The sequence below is a fragment of the Montipora capricornis genome, chromosome 14 (assembly GCF_036669925.1).
Source record: "Montipora capricornis isolate CH-2021 chromosome 14, ASM3666992v2, whole genome shotgun sequence".
Lineage (NCBI taxonomy): Eukaryota > Metazoa > Cnidaria > Anthozoa > Scleractinia > Acroporidae > Montipora > Montipora capricornis.
The window spans coordinates 9,240,503-9,258,002 of NC_090896.1; the positions used below are offsets into that span (position 1 = coordinate 9,240,503).

The window sequence follows — 17,500 nt, forward strand, 5'->3', positions numbered from 1 at the left end:
CATTAATGGTGTAGCGATGGGCACAAGAATGGGACCTAGCTATGCCAATCTTTTTGTAGGATATGTTGAACACCAATTTTTCAGTCAGTACAACGGCCCAAACCTGAACTCTACGGCCGTTACATCGACGATTGCATCGGCGCTATTTCATCCAGCAGAGAAGAACTCGATCAATTTATAACCTCCGTCAACTCTTTTCATCCGGCTCTTAAATATACCTGGGAATTTCGGAAACTTCATTGGCTTTTCTAGATATCAACGTTTCTATTAGAGGCAACGTGCTATGTACTAGTGTGCACTACAAACCTACTGATTCACACAGTTATTTGTTGTATTCATCGTCACATCCATCACATGTCAAGAACTCCATCCCTTATTCTCAATTTCTTAGACTTCGACGTCTATGTAGTGATGACTCCGATTTTTCCAGCAAATCAGAGGAGATGTGCCAGTTCTTCGAAAAACGTGGCTATCCTGTCTCTGTGGTCAAAGCGGGCCATCATCGCGCCCAACAATTTGATCGACAGTCATCACTACAAACGTCACAAAAAGATAAGAATGACAGAATTCCATTCACCCTCACTTTCCATCCTCATAATCACGCAGTCAAAAGCATCATTCTTAGTAATTTTAAATTACTCCAAATGATCCCGAGACTGGTAGAATCTTTTCGCAACCTCCACTTATTTCATTCAAACGCGACAAAAACGTAGGCAACTTTTTAGTTAGAAGCGCGCTCAAAACTAACGAGCAACCCGGCACTTTCAAATGCGCGCGCTCACGATGCAAAACTTGTCTTTTCATTGTTAACACTAGCAAGATATCGGGACCTAAGCGATCTGTTAAGATCACCGATCGTTTCACATGTACCTCCGCAAATGTCATTTATTGCATAACCTGCACGTTATGCAATTATACATTGGTGAGACAGGTAGACGACTAGGTGACCGATTCCGCGAACACCTTCGCGATGTTGAGAAGAATGACAAGGATGCATCCAAGCCAGTCGCTCGCCATTTCAATCTGCCTAACCACTCCAAAAAACACATGGCTATCTGCGGCCTTTCCCTACATCTAGGTACGACGGAAAGCCGCAAGAATCTGGAACAAAAATTCATCTTTCAAATCGGCACCCTTAATCCCCACGGTATTAACGAACGCTTTTCATTTAACTAATATATTCCTATTTTTCACGTTGCCATGTTACCACCAATAGCGTAGCTCCTACTCTACTATAAAACTACACGTAACCCATAATCCCTCGATTCGCTCTGACGAAGGGCTAACGCTCGAAACGTCAGCTTTTAGAATCTCTGTACGGTGGCCAATTTACATTATCAACTCCGTTGATAATACCAAATTTTTGTATACTACTTCCCCACCGACGCAGCACCACAGTTTCTTTAGAAACTACCCCTTCATTCATAAGTAAGAATATATAACGATACAATAGCAAAATACAATAAGAGTTACATGTGAGTGCTATTGCGATTAGCTTTCCATAATTGTAATTTACACCATAAAGGCAACATTCACATGTTTAACTACGTATTGCAAAATTTTAAAAATGGCAATTCTTAAAATTGTTGTTCCTCTCTTTATACTCAACTTCAGACAACCTTGCCTCGATAACGTTGTTGTTTAGTTACATATTAAAGATCCAGAGAATGATTTATTCACTGATGAACGTTGTTGGTTACTTTTATTGTCCTCTTTGTTTTCAGAGGACAAATGTGCTAAGTGTGATGTTCATGCGCACTGCGAGACTGGAAAGTGCGTCTGTGACGTTGGTTTCTATGGAAATGGGATTCGAGGCGAATGTTATCGGGCAGGAGGTGAGTTCAAATGGCACCTACGGCTTTGAGATAGTGTGATGAGAGATTGTAATTTCGTCCATAGCGATATAGAGGCTTGAAAACAGTCGAATGGTAGTAGGGGAACTGATAAATCGCTGTTAAAAAGTAAACAAGAATTAAGCCGAATTATGACGTCGAGTTTTTGATACTGAACGGCTAGTCACGGCTCAAAGAAGGATAAAAAAGCAAGAAAAGTAAGAGAAAAATGACTGTATTTCTGATAGATGAATTATTTAATTATTTATGTTATAGGGCAACATGACGGACTTCACTTTCGAGCAACAATTCCTTAGCCTAGGAATTTACTATATGGAGTTTTCTTTTTCCTGTTTCCTTTAGCTTCTAATCCGAGATTTTGTGTTCCAAATCCTTGCCTACATGGTGGATCATGTTACGAAAAGCCAAATGGCCATAGCTGTCAGTGTACATCTGGTTACCAAGGCAATTACTGTGAGCTTTCCATCGGCAATAATGGTAATTCCACGATTATATTCAAAGATTCCTTGCATCAAGATTAGACAAACAATAATCTGATCTCCACTATGGAAGAATACGAACATCAGCTGATTAATGATAAGTCTTTTTTCTTGGATGTGGATGCATTCACCTTTCCATTTCCGTATAACCTAGATTCGTCTTGATCACTTGTGTGGCTTTCACTAATTTAGGGCGTTGGTTACCCCAAAAGAGGAGGATCATACCAATTGGAAGATCCTAGAATGTGTATGAACCAACAGACGCAAATTTTCCGTCTCTTGATTTGATTATATGGAAGAAGTTTACCCTTGGTCTTTCAACTGATGACAAAACGTTCATTATTTGTTTATCACTCAAGAGGTCGACCGAAGTCGAAGGCAAGACGATGGCTCCTTTCTTCTTTAACTTCAACCATGCTTTACGGCTTTTACCGTAAGTTACAGCAGGGGTGGGCGCTACTCCAATGCCGCTGGTCAGCAATTGTTGTATCTTTCGTTACACAAATGTTGAACTGTGTATCGCATTATGCTAGGTGCTAAAAGAGGCTGTTCATTATTTGAAACATTGTTGAACGACGTTGAACAAAAAATAGACAAGATCTATTCTTTTCCACAATTTACCATTACTTCCACGGTGTATTAGTAGTTTTCCAGTCGTAAGACATTACTTGATCCCAAAAATGTTATATTAACAAGCTGAGATGTTACAAAAATAGAACGATGGGATGTACGTTTGCCCAAAGGATCCCAGCGCTAGAGATGTAGCCCCCAAGAAGTCAATTGCTTTTCTCTTCTTTAGCAGGAGCAGCCCCAACGCAAAGACCCCCTGATCCTTGTGCTGGTTACCCCTGTTTGAACGATGGAAGATGTGTTCCGAAAGGAAAGAAATTCCAGTGCATGTGCCTGAAAGGATTTCAAGGAGCAACGTGTGAACAGAGATGTAATTGGATTTTTGTTTGAAGAAATAGCAAGCCTGTAAACCTGCATGGTACTTAGCCGCAGTGGAAGGAGTTGGTCCAAAGGGGGAATGATGGTTAAAGAATGATCCTTGTTTGGGATTCGTATGACTTTCTTGTCTCATCTAAACGTAAATTTTGTTGCAATAAGCTCGTGAGATTGTGTATGGAAGGATATACTAGAAATACATAGAATATGATTAAGACACAAACTGAGAGTTGAGACGTTTGAGGAGAACTAGGAAACACCGAAGACAAATCTAGTTGGTGGGATGAGCAGTATATGAGCCCGAACAATCCACAGACACCCGTAGTAACCACTGAGTTTCGAGACCTCGTTAACCAACAAGTGTTAAGTAGTGTAGCATGCTTCAAGCAACGTCAGCAACCATTGGGAAACCTTGCTTCTCAAGACGAGAAAATAGACAATTAAACAAAGGGTATGTTTTGAATTTTCTTGCCTTTAGCAAAGTCCTACTGCCACCCAAATCCCTGTCTCCACGGTGGATCGTGCAAGGATGCTACAGACGGGTATTCTTGCCGATGCATTGGATCCTACAGAGGAACGAACTGTGAAGGTATTTTGTTTCTCATAAACAGTCATGGGAGATCTTTACTGTGGTCAATGGTCACGTTTCCAAAAGTAACACACTTGTCAAGATGTTACTCAGCCTAAAAAAATGTGTCTTTCCAAAAGTCACCTTTGGCATCTTCACATTTAACACTGACCCACTAAAGGTGTTTTCGTTGCTGAACGCAGTTTTCCTTCGCTAGCACACTTTAATGTTGAGAGTATATGTTTTTCTGATTTACTTCATTTCTTCCCGGCAGTGGATGATTGTGATCAGTGTGATATTCACGCCATTTGTGTCCAAGGAGCCTGTAGATGCAGGGTTGGATTCAAAGGTGATGGCTTCCAATGCGAAAAACGTGAGTCAACATGAGCAGATGCATCTTATTTACCCAGAGAGCAGACAGTGTTAGCTTCAATCAATCAATTTATTATAGTCGTTGCGTAGGATGAGGCTAATGTATGAAATGCATGGCCGTTAAAAATCAATGAAAAGAAAACACAATAACAAATGTATAAAATAAATGGGTAAAAAAAAAAACATCAATTAAGTGCCTAATATTAGATAAAAACCTAAGAAATACAATAATTACATTTACAGCTGGCCTTAAAATTCAAGAAGTTAAATGTTCTCAATTTCTTACGAAAGTCACTAAAATGTTTATTCGAGGTTGCCACGCGTTCTTGTAATACCATTTACCTCTGTATCAATATCGTGTTCAAATTGATAGAGACAGTTAACAACAATAATTAATTCATTCCAAAGGTTCTAACGTCTTAAAATATTGAAAAGATACACCTATATCCAAAATGGCCACCATTTAAATATTCTTTTGTTTTTATTCAACTTAGCCTCTGATGTTTGATGTCTTAAACTTCACAAGAATATTTTACATTGAACGAGGCATCAAGGTCTCCTTTGAATAAAAACAAAAGAATATCTAAATTGTGGCCATTTTGGAAAAAGGTGTATGCTAATAAAACAGAGTCCATGTTTCAGTTTGTGATAGTCGTATTTAAATCTTTAGTAAAAAGATGCCGTCGATGCAGTCCCAATGCAACGTGTATAAATGATGAATGCGTGTGCAAGCCGGGATTCATTGGAAATGGAAAACATTGCCAAAGTGAGAACAGTGCTTAGCCATTCAAGTTTGATCATAAGTGATTTGCAAGCAATCTCTAGAGACAGATATAACAATCGTGTAGTACAATTGCTGCGAACTTAATTTCAAGCAGGTCTTGTTGATGAGATTAATCTCTTCATATTTAACACACAAATTTCGCTCCTTGGTGCCCTATGAAGAGCAAAACCGACGATCATTTCACTAATGAGTGAGTGTTGGAAATCAGAATGAAAAGCAGTTTTTGGTGTCATGCTGGAGATATATCGATGCCAATGTCATTCACATGACATATCTTGTAGGGCCAAATTGATGGAAAATCTTGACTCTTTCATGCTGTTTAACGTTCCTCCGTTTAGAGGTAACTTAGCAAAAGATCACCACCCCTGAGCTAATGGACGGGAACCGAGTTTCATGGGACGTTTTATTAAAGCAGGGAAAGTCTGCGCCTTGAAAAAGAAATGACATTCTCGTATATTTGCAAAAAAAAACTCATTCAAGCTTTCTTCCACTCCATCACATATTGAAACTGGTGCAAATTTTAAAATTAAGAAAAATGTTCCTCCAACTCACTCCATACATATTCGCTTAAATCACGTATATACAGGGACAACAAGTTTGAGCTAAGCAAAGAACCAATTGCTACACGAGACTAATATTCCAATATTGGTTAATTCATAGAGGACGACTGTAAAGGCTGCCCACCTCATTCCCACTGTGTTCGTGGGATCTGTATCTGTGTACCTGGGTTCTACTTCAATGGCCATCGATGTGTTGGTAAGTAGGCTTACCACAGCCACGATGACAAGGTTTAAGGTTCCGTCCATTTAGTATTCTGATTTAAACCTTACGACGTTATTACGAAGCGCATCCATAATAAGGAACAAAATTGTTTAATTTGTTCGTTTTTTGGCGACATGATCATATACCTTGTGATAAAGCATGCGGGAAAACGCCATCTCCTGCTTGCTGACTAAGCTTGGCCTATGAGATTCATTGGTGAATTTAACTTAGTTAGAATCATTAAATTCTCTTTGCAGCCGCTGTGCATGTACCTTAGATGATATCACGAAGCTGGCCTTCTGACGTTTTCATGTTCTTCCTGTTTCCAAAGCCGCCATGCCAAAGCCACCGACAACACGGCATTGTCCAACAGAGTGTGCTCAAAAATCTCCATGTGGAACAGGATGTCCCAGTCAGTGTTGTCAAGCCCCTAAACACCCCAAAGTGCAGACGTGTCCGACTTATTGTAGCCTCAATTGCCGTCCACCGTGCCCCAACCATTGCTGCAATGTGGTGCAACCATCCTATCAACCTATATGCCCATCAAACTGCCAAACTAGTTGTCATCAAATGTGTCCATTACATTGCTGCACAGCCTCCACGCCATCCTCAGCGCTATGTCCAAGTAGCTGTAAAGATTCATGTGACTCCTCGTGTCCAAGCCACTGCTGCAGAACTCCTTCGCTTCCCACAGTTGCAATGCTACAGCCAACGTGCAATCCGATTTGTCACACCAATTGTCTTTCATCGTGTCCAAAGGAATGCTGCAAGATCACAATTGTCCCCGTATCGCTTTGTCCCTCTCACTGCAAAATAATTTGTGTTCCTTCTTGCCCTAGTTATTGCTGCTCATCGAAACAGCTTCCATCCCAGCAACCAACACCATATCAAGAATTATGTCCGACGTTTTGCAGCTCGAGCTGCAATAATTTGTGTCCCAAATTTTGCTGCAAGGTGACTCTACTTCCTTCTATTCCCTGTCCAAGCACTTGCTCAACATACTGTCATCCACCTTGCCCGCAGAATTGCTGCCAGAGACCATTTCTTCCAGATTCGTCCGCATCAGCAGCGAAAGCCTGTCCAGAACAATGTGAAAACCATTGTGGTATCACGTGTCCATTGGAGTGTTGTCAGGGTCTTACCAAACTCGAGCAGCCTATCGTGCATGAGCTAATTACTTTGACTGGGAACGTTACAACCTCACCTTCGACAATTTTTCCATGTCCTGATTTCTGCTCTTCCCTTTGCAATAGGGAGTGTCCCCAGTATTGCTGCAAAAGATCATCGCGTCCATTCTTGTTTTCGTCCCCTGCTAAATCCGTCTCTCCAGTGGGAAGATCTTTGAAGACCCAAGATTCCGATTACAAGTCCAAAGTTTTGCTCCATCTTTCAAAGTTGTTGTCTAGCCCTTTACAATTTTGCGACCCATTGTGCTTTCTTAATTGCTCAGAAACCTGTCCCAGAACGTGTTGCGATGTAAGGAGGAAAAGAAAAATGTACATTTTTAAACGAAAGAAAAAGACACAAATTTCATCTATAAATTAGACAGACAAAAGGCAAATAAATCAGTCGAAATAATCGAGGAATACGTGGGAATTGGAAACTGGAAATTCTCTTCCAGCAAAAAATGAGTTGTTTTTCAATATACGAGTCTAAAAAAACCCGTTAAATTATATATCCATGGTGCCTGGTTGGCGCTAATGACAACGCCCTGATTTCACAGGATATTTACGAGAGTATGCATTCTTTAATATTAAGGTGATGCCGAAATAGATACTACTAGATGTATACTGACCGTGGACTGTACCCGATGAATACACTTAGGCTGCAATTGTGAATGTTACTATAACGCCTTTATTCACTTTACAGGTTTTTACTCTAAATAGAGAAAAAGTGTGGACGAGTCAGTATACACGTGTACTTCTATACACAATTCCAAGAGCCAGTTACTAAAATAAAGTTCAACTTACCAGGCGGCCTTCAACAATCTCCATAAAGCTTTCGAGTACTTGGCTGAAGAATCTACAGGCATTTGTTTCAAACTTATCGCTTCAAGCGCTTTAAAGGAATCTCCATCCCTTAAAATGCAATCAACCAAAACTTTTACTCGCTCTACGCAATTATAATTAAAGCCATACACATTGTGAATTCTTAAGTTTTTTCCTTAATTTCTAGCCAAGAAGATATTTAACGAGTGGAATTGTGCCACTTAAGAAGGGTTTGCGATAAGGCAATCTTTGCTGACGTCACTGTTTACATTTCTTTCAATAGCATACGTGTTTGCTTATAGAAAGCATTATGTTATTTACAAATTGATTTCAAAAGATAAAAGAACTTGTTAAACTTAGTTAAATCTCTAATTTTAAGCCTTTCAATTTGATCATTATCAGCATCACTACCGCTCGACACGAGCACGGTGGTCCATATGATTTCTTCACAGACAACTACCCAGACGGTAGGCATATCACATTAGTTTTAATGCTTCAGGAACCTTTCGTTTTGACCTTTTTCCTTCCTGAGCCAAACGCCTCTTCCTTTCAAAGGTCTTTATACCGTTGCAAGCCGCTCTCCTCCACGCCAATCTATCTGATGGAGGTTGGCCCAGTTGCTGATTTCGCAATCTGCGAAGGCCCTTTTAAGGATATCCTTGAATCTTTTCTTAGGAGCGTCGGTGCATCTGGTTCCTGTAGAGAGCTGACCGTAGGGAAGCTGTGTAGGCAATCGTTGTGCATTCTTTTTAGCAAGGGGCCCGTTTCTCGAGAGTCCCGAAATTCGGGCCCAAAAAGCCATTTGTGAAACTGCCAACCGCTTGTTTTGGAAAGCCGATGTTTTCTTGAAATAACTGAAGATTAAAGACTTAACCTTCTTTGTTCTTGAGATACAAAAGGGAATTGTGACACCCGAAAATGGCCCGTAAAGATTCGGGACTTTCGAGAAAAGGGCCCAAGGTGTCCATACCACCTTTGACTACTTGGTTGCAACATAGCCTCTTTGCTTGTGATAGAGCACCAGTCAAGAACCTCAGCATCAGTAACACGATCATACCTGTCACTCGATGTTCAAGAGTGTGCGTAAATATCTTTGGTGGAGTTTCTCTAGCTGTTTTACTTGATATCGGTACGTAGTCCAAGTTCCACAACCATACAAAAGTGCTGGTATGACAACAGCTTTAACACTTGCATTTTGGTAGCGAGCTCAAGTTCGTGGTTACCAAAGACACGCTTACGTAGCTCACCAAAAGCCATCACAGCAACACTGATCTTGTTATTTATCTCACGATCAGGGGACATAACACAGACTGCGGCATCATAAGCGTATTGGATTCCACAACTAATACTGAAGACATCTTTGTTTTGGTATGTAACCGGCACAGATTGAACAAATCGCCATCATATCGGTAATCAATATCAACTCCATGTTTTCTTAGTTGAGGCTCTGCCAATTGAAGAACATCTCCCACAAAGAAAGCAAACAATGTGGTTGCTAGTGTACAGCCTTGCTTAACACCCTTGTTTATCACCCTCTTTCAAGGGAAAGTATGCATTATGTAATGCACTTTCAATATTCAGTAGTTTATTCTCGGCAGACTGATAGAAAACAATAGCCTTATGCTAATGAGGCAAAAAAATGTAAACAAGGATTTCCCAATAACAAAGCAAGCATAAGCACAGTCAACAAATGCAAACTTGTTAACTTGCTGTATGTTTGGGTCTTTTGTCCTAAAAGAACTGGTACTAATGATCAAGACTGTAATGAGTCTGCGCATGTTGCTTGTGCTTTCACTTGCGTCGTACGTGTGAACCAGTCCTAAAAATCTGCAAGCACCCGGTGGAACAGTTGACGACAACAACTGTTCGCCTTTCATTTCGTTAACTTAGGTAGCCACTCTTTCATCCTCCATCCCCACCCCGTTTGTCGCTTCCAAGGCGAACGCCATTTCAATGTTGAAGGTTTGGTTGGATACTCAGGCGAATCTACCAACGCGAGAATTCACATGGTAACATGATTTAAATAAACAAATAAATAAATAAGTAAATAAATAAATATATATATATATATATATATATATATATATATATATATATTTACTTACTTATTTATTTATTTATTTATTTATTTCTCCAGTTTATATGCAACTTTAAATACTAACTGAGGAGACAACGTGCATCCTTTTGGATCCTTCTGTTGGGAGTTTATCGTTTGGTCAACCATTACAGATATTCAAGCTATATATATATATATATATATATATATATATATATATATATATATATATATATATATAGCTTGAATATCTGTAATGGTTGACCAAACGATAAACTCCCAACAGAAGGATCCAAAAGGATGCACGTTGTCTCCTCAGTTAGTATTTAAAGTTGCATATAAACTGGAGAGGAAGACAAAACTTCTTGAAGGTCCAGCAAATTTAATAAATTTTATATGTGTTGTATTATTATCAATATAAAAATAAGTGCGAAGCAGTGTGAATAAAACTCCTGATGAGTGAGGCTGCAAGCCTTACGAAACAGGCCTGTAGGGTAATTACCGTGTGGCTATGTTTTAATTCTCACAGCCCTCTATAGCCCTCTATCAGCGGAGGGGTTGGCGCAGTGGTGAGATCTCTGCCTTCCGACCCTAAGGTCCCGGCTTCCATTCCCGGTTCTGTCGAGACTGGAATATTTGGCGACCTTCTTTCCCGCTAAAGTTCACTCAGCTTTCCATCCTTCCGAGGTCGGTAAAATGAGTACCAGCATGGACTGCTTAGAAGCGGCTGCCATTTGCGCCTGTATATGCTTCCAGTCCGCTGGGGGTAAATTGATCTTTGCAAAGCACCTTTGAGACGTTTGTGATAAAGCCGCTATATAAATGCACCACTTTACTTTACTTTTACCTTTACTGTACGCACTACCTATGTATTGAGCACTCTAACTGGCTCGATCGCCACCTCTTTTTGATTATATATATATATATTTTTTTTTTTTCCTTTAATTTATTTTTATTTTTATTTTTTTAATTTTATTTAATCAATGTATTTTTATTGAATACATAACAGAAGTTTACATTACACTTGAATACCAAGATACATATAAAAATATAAAGAAAACAAATACAACTTATAATCTATCATCTGTAATCTATAATCGACGAACAAGCCAAAACAGGATGTAATAGGCAGCTAATCGCATACTGACATGCACGGGAACTGAGTGAAGAATCAAAGAGGGGGAATAAAGTAAATTGAGTCATGTAAATTTCTCAACCTTGTATTTAAAATTAATCTTATTAACAAACTCAACAAACTCTCTATTACCTTGTTTGAATTGATGTAATACATCATGTATCTTACCGCGAAAAAGCTGAGAATCCCTCGATTTAGTATTTTTCCGCACCAGCAGAACTCCATTTGACCTCTTTCCACTTTGTCTTGGCGGCAAACTTTGCCTTGCGGACCTTCTTCTCGCGCAGTACATTCGATGAGTGGTTGTAGGACTAGTACTTTCGAAAAACAAGCTAACCAGCCTTACTCCTGTCCATGATCTTATAGGCTTTCAGCATTTCCTCATAAGCTTCTTCTTAGAATTGAGCTACCCGGCTGACCTCTATGGGGTCGTCAATTATCAATTCGTGTCAAAATGGAATGTGCCAGTGTGAGGTACGAGCTTTACCTTACGGTTATCCGTACTCCCCAGTTTCACGTTTTGGGTAAGCGATTGCATTTTGTGCAGTAAGAAAGAGATAATAGGAAGAACGTCTGCAATCATGTAGAATACTTTTTTAATCTAACGTTTTAAAGAACTACAGACAAAAAATCTTTACGAGGACAAAAAGAAGCTTGAATAACATCACAAAAATGGCTCACGGTCCTTATCATGTCTAAACTTTTATTTTATTGCTTACACTGACAAATAGTAACTGCGTTGTAAAATCATTTGCATTCCATAAAATCTCGGCGTATTTTATCCCACATTAAAGTGTTTATCGGACAGGTTTTCAACCTAGGAAGGAGAAACAAATAAATTGGTGCGATCCCTGTGATAATGTGGGAGCTTATGGCAACAACAATAAAGCCTTAAAAAGTCAGGACTTCAATGTACGGGGCGTAAACCCGTGCCCTCGCGATACCAGTGCGACGCTTTAACCAACTGAGCTGTGAAGCCACCGATGTTGGGAACTGGTCATTTGTGGGTTGTAATGTTCCCGTGATGAATGAATCAACGAATGAAATGATATATGAAATGGACTTGATTTCACATCCGCAGTTCAATATATAATCAATTTCATATATCAATTCATTCGTTGATTCATTCATCACGGAAACATTAGAACCCACAAATGACCATCTCTCAACGTCAGTGGCTTCATAGCTCAGTTGAAGTCTTGAATTTTTCAGGCTTCTCTACGCAGTTTCGAAAATTTCGTTCATAACTGCGAAGATCATAACTTCACTTGATTTCATATCCGCAGTTAAATACATGATGCATTCAATATATCATTTCATTCAGTAATAATAAAGCTCTGCAATAAATACACCCGACCTAAATCTGAGGCACTCAACTCCAACAAAAATCAAAGGATGCCATTGGCTAACTCGTGGATGAAAAAGTATTTTACCAGTGGGAAGCTTGCAATGTCATTGCAGTTTGTCAAAAGATTGCTAGTACCATACAAGTTCCCTTTCGCAAAGATAGGGCTTTAGTAACTAGCTTTTGTTGCATACTTTACAAAAAGACATCTTTGAGGGAATGTTAGACATTTAATTTGTTTATGTGCCTATCAGGTTAGAATCTCTTTGGAGTGTATCAATGTTTGCTGAGTTAAGTCACTGTATTACGATTCATCTTCAAATTGAGTGGCGGTTACCCAGTCTTGTGTTGTTGTTATTTAGACAATTTTGAAGAGTCAGGTCTTGTGATTCGGGTCTCAGTGATGCTAACCATAGACAATGAGGAAACGTAAGCCCCAGTGGCATCCATGTGCACAAGAGGGTACAGAGCTACAAGCATGTATAGACGATAAATAGGTAAGAATGCTTTTTGAGCGTTAACCGGGGTACCCTTGAAAACATCAAGAAATAGGGAAACGCCTACCTGGCACGAGAATAACCCAGCATAGTTAATAAACCCATGCAACAAAACAGACGGAAAGACTGATAGATTAACAGACAAGTGTTCTTACCACAAGTCCTACAACTCCTCTTGCAGTTGTTCTTCATAAATCCAGAGTTCTTTGAACACTCTCCGTTCGCAGCCCAAAGTGGACACTGGACGGAGTTGCTGTCTTTACAGTTCGGACCAGCACGAGCTACAAGAGAAAAGAAAAGAAACAGCATGAATAACAGTATAAAGCTTCGTGCAAACGGGTACAACAGCTCCCAACATTGTTGGGAGAAATAGGTTTGGGAGAAGTTGAATTGTGTTGGCAGTGGTGTGCAAAGCGACTCCCGACAATGTAAGGACGTGCAGTGTATTATGGGAAGGATAAGCTCCATAAGACTTTGTAAACATGTTAGTGTGTTGCTATCTCAATGGATATTACATCTTATGTGTCAATGTTGAAAGAGCTGTGCAAATGGGATCCAACATTCTTGCGCGTTCGGCGATCACGCAACGTAAAAAATTGTTGTGAGTTGCTGGCTTGAAAGTTTGACCATTTTCAATCTTCGCACAGCAACACGCACATTTACACAGTGTGTGCAAACGAACGCAACATGTGACACCCAAGAATGTTGGCAGTTGTTGGCCAACAATGTTGTGGTCGTTTGCGCGGAGCCTCTCGTCTTCAACATTGCAGGCCGATGTTGGCAGTTGTTGGCCAACAATGTTGTGGCCGTTTGCGCGGAGCCTTTTGTCTTCAACATTGCAGGCCGCGTTCCTCGCTGTTTGAATACTAATGAACACTTCCTTCACAAATGCTCACGAGCACTTCTAGACCGAGACAAACCCAAGCTGAAGCGTTCATTTCGTAAGGATAGTCTTTGGAATATTCACCGCAATAATCATATTTATATTATCTTCTATGACACCGAGATCGTTGTTATTTTGTAAGGGCGTTCATTACGAACTATTCCGTAGTGTAAAATTATCTCACTTCGCTAATAGCATCTGGAAATTCGCATTCGCTTTCTCCCGTCTGTAAGCCAGTTATCGATTACTGAAATCCATTTCGCAGCGACGCAAGCGACTTTTGAAGTCAGCGGTTTTTCTTTTCTTGTCGCTATTTTCCCAGGCTCCCGCAAAACGTACCGGTTATCGGAAAGTAAAATTTTCGTAGTGGAAACGCATTTCCAAACACTAACAGTTGTCGATTCAATTAAGTTGTCCACTGGAAATAGTCGTCGATAACATGATAACTTGCCTCGTCTATGGAGGTGTCTCTGTTTTACCATTTAACAAGGATTCACATACCTTATTATCGGACATCAATGCTCCATGAAATTAACGCCAATCGTTAAAATTCGCGTTAATTTATGTCGCGCTAATTATGTGTAGCGTTTTTTTCAAGACATTAATAAAGTGCAGCGCCCTTAATATGCATTATTTTAACCCTATTTTGAAACTTTTCTAGACATTCATGACACCTAAAAACAATAAAATAAGGTACAAGCCTTCTTTTTTTCCGTTAAACCCTACATTTATCAGAATTTTGAGGACTGTTTTGTTGACCAGAGGGCTCAGTTTTGTTGAGTGATTTTCTTTTGCATCTAATGTTCAATAAATTGGTTCCAGTGGTCACCACCGTGTCTCGATCGCGTTAATTTCCTTTATTGTAAAATTCTACCTCCTCCTTCGCGTTAATTTTCTTTCTTCGAAAGTCGTTTTACATGAAATTCGCGTTAATTTAAGTCGCGTTAATGTCTCATACCTTAATTTTATGGAGAGTTAATTTCCTATAATAAGGAATTTACTTTCCTCGCCGAGTTTGCGTCCACACGATTCCGGTTGCTGTGTATTTGCACATTGCACATGGAGCAACTTTTCTGATTTCTGTAGTTATTAAAGCACTTTGGCAGGTATTCTTACCACAAGACTTGCAACAGTTTTTCATCATAAATCCTGGGTTCTTTCTACACTCGCCGTTTGCGGTCCAAAGCGGGCACTGGGTTGGATCCTTGTCCACACAAGGCGGAGGTGACGTCGGAACTACCATTTCGGTAAAAAAGAAAATGAAGAAAATAATTCCCGGTTTCTTTGTTTATCAAAAAAGAAGAAAATAGTACATTGGTGAGTGGAATGCGCTAACATGAAAAACCCCGGATGACGATAGGAACTTTTAGATCGCAGCACGAGGACGACTACCAGTACGAACTTTCCGTACTGAGAACGCGCATAAGGTTGGAGGCCGACATTTTCGAAGTGCGCGTGCTCAAAAAGGGAAACTCGAACTGGGCTATTGAACCGTGGTCCTTGAGGGCGAAGGGTCTAATTGTTTCACTGTCCACCCAACTAGTCGGACAGAAAAGGCAATAATAAAGTTAGCAGATGCTAGTTAAAGAAATATTTATTTGGGAATAAAACGAAAGAAAGCGTCACGCTTTTCGCTACTCGAGGGCAATTAATAATAGTCGTCTAGCAGCGTAGCCAATCAAAATGCAGGATTTGCATTAGTCCACTAGTTGGGTGATACGGGTCTAATTGTTAATTATTCACCGAGGTGGAGGTAAATATCCACCACTCTCACCGACACTGAGGTGAATAATTGTTTTTAGCATATAATGCATGATTAGCCGAGTTTATGGATAGAATTTGTTCCTCTGTAACCGTACCGAAACGGGAAGCCATGTTTTGCTCTGTTTGGTCAAAGGTGAATAGTTAACTTAACAACTATTCACCGAAGTGGAGGTGGCTACTTGTGGATGCAGAGGGATGCAGGGATGGCGCAGTGGTGAGAGCACTCTCCTTCCGCCAATGTGGCCCAGGTTCAATTCCCAGACTCAGCATCATATTTGGGTTGAGTTTGTTGGTTCTCTACTCTGCTCCGAGAGGTTTTCTCCGGGATCCTCCGGTTTTCCCCTCTCCTCAAAAACCAACATTTGACTTGATTTGCTCTCAATGTTGATTTCAATTTACAGTGTCCCCAATTAGTGCTCCAGCGCTAGGTAGACTAGACACTTTAATAAAGTTCCTTTCCTTTACCGAGCCGCGACAGTAAGGTGAATAGATTTTTAGTGGATACTGACGTCCGAGCCAGCCAATCAGAATTCGCCAAAAGCGCTATTCACTTGTTTCTCAGCAATCTGATTTATTAATCGCTTAACGTACCTCCGCACACTTTACAGCTCCTGTGGCAATGGTCCCTCATCCACTCTCTGTTTTTAGTGCATTCTCCCTTCTGGGCCCACAAATGGCACGTAAAATAGTCATCTTGGCAGGCTGAAACACATGCAAAATTAAGGACTGTTTACACAGACACAATGACCATCGCTTCAGACTCTTTCTATGTTTTTCGCTTCCTGTCATCTACATGGACACGATCGGACTAACGTGATGCACGTGACCAGTGACACGTGACCAGAAGCAATGCCAAAGGAACATAAAGTAGTCTGAGTAATACGTTTAAACTTTCATTTCGTAAACGTGAACAAACATGGATGTGTCATGATTTGATGAACTGCTTCTTGCTAATGGTCGCGACCATGTATTTAAATAGCGTAGGGCTATATATTCGTCAATTTCCGGACATCGCATTACATTGCGTCACATTGCATTACATTCGAGATGGAACCGGAGAACAGAGAATACAAATTCTTGGAAAATCTTGGATAAGGACTACCATCCAAATTAGCTAGGGGTCATTTTTGTAGTTAGTTAATTCAATTAAAGATACTAAACGGGTGATGTAGATACTGATTGATTTAAAGGGAGAAGACAGGAGCTTATCAATGGGAGCCTGATCTCCTATACTTGGCCTTGGAGTCAACACGTTCCCGAGTACATTTATTTATAGACAGCCTGCCTTGGGAGTTTCAGCACGCGAATTGTTGCAAAAGCCCATGTCAATTGAGAGAATCAGCTCGTCCAACTAATGTTGTAAAAGCCAATCGAAACAAAGCAATCTCAGCGTCAAGAAAAATATGATAGTTTTCGCGGGCTAAACCCGGTCCTTAAAATGCATTTACTCAGGAAAGGGTTGATTCAGTGGAGATACAGGCTCCCCTTGATAAGCTCATGGTGAAGATATTAAGGGTTTCTTTTTTTTTTTTTTTTGTTCATGAACAAGAACTACAGATAACTGAACAAGAATTCTTGAGAATTGAGAAAGTAATCAAGGAAAATAGATCACTTGTAAAGTCAAAAGGCTATTCTGATTTATTATATTCTCGACAGAATATCGCGTTTCTGAGTGGTCAATGCATAACATAGGACGTTGCATGCTATGGCAACAAAACCGTAGATTTTTTTGAGTATATAGTAAATTCAAAAAAATCGTATGAACTTGCCAGTGTATTTCTTGATTTATGGTCTCTCGCGATGTCTTGAAAGTTCTCAAATTGCACTTATTGACTAAGTGGGAGGGCCGGACGGGAAAATAATTGGCCCGAAGGTCATGGCGTACGGACCGAGCGCAGCGAGGTTCGTGGGGCATAACCGAGGGCCAAACATTTTCCTGTCCGGCCCGACCTAAACTCAGTCAATAACCATTTTATCATATGGGCTCTTTACATTATTTATGAGCACTCAGAAGATGAAGTTAATATGAAGTTAATAAAATTAAAAATTTGTACAGAAAATTTATCTTA

At 40.1% G+C, this 17,500-nt stretch overlaps 2 protein-coding genes across 2 annotated transcripts in view; one reads left to right on the top strand and one right to left on the bottom strand.

Annotated features, from left to right (window-relative positions):
- LOC138031346 (fibropellin-3-like) overlaps positions 1–7,861 on the top strand; it is an 8,901-nt gene extending 1,040 nt beyond the window's left edge. Inside the window, exons 3-10 of the mRNA XM_068879052.1 lie at positions 1,725–1,835; positions 2,196–2,330; positions 3,132–3,272; positions 3,756–3,866; positions 4,120–4,218; positions 4,888–4,983; positions 5,662–5,757; positions 6,021–7,861. Coding sequence (XP_068735153.1) covers positions 1,725–1,835; positions 2,196–2,330; positions 3,132–3,272; positions 3,756–3,866; positions 4,120–4,218; positions 4,888–4,983; positions 5,662–5,757; positions 6,021–6,040 — 809 coding nt within the window. The 3' untranslated portion in view covers positions 6,041–7,861. The remainder of the gene's footprint in view (positions 1–1,724; positions 1,836–2,195; positions 2,331–3,131; positions 3,273–3,755; positions 3,867–4,119; positions 4,219–4,887; positions 4,984–5,661; positions 5,758–6,020) is intronic.
- A 2,872-nt stretch (positions 7,862–10,733) lies between these two features.
- The window catches only part of LOC138031222 (uncharacterized), a 51,356-nt gene continuing 44,589 nt past the window's right edge, over positions 10,734–17,500 (bottom strand). The window contains exons 14-17 of the mRNA XM_068878900.1: positions 16,023–16,133; positions 14,784–14,903; positions 12,940–13,065; positions 10,734–11,759 (exon numbers count right to left, since the gene is read on the bottom strand). Of these exons, the coding sequence (XP_068735001.1) occupies positions 11,755–11,759; positions 12,940–13,065; positions 14,784–14,903; positions 16,023–16,133 (362 nt within the window). The 3' untranslated portion in view covers positions 10,734–11,754. The remainder of the gene's footprint in view (positions 11,760–12,939; positions 13,066–14,783; positions 14,904–16,022; positions 16,134–17,500) is intronic.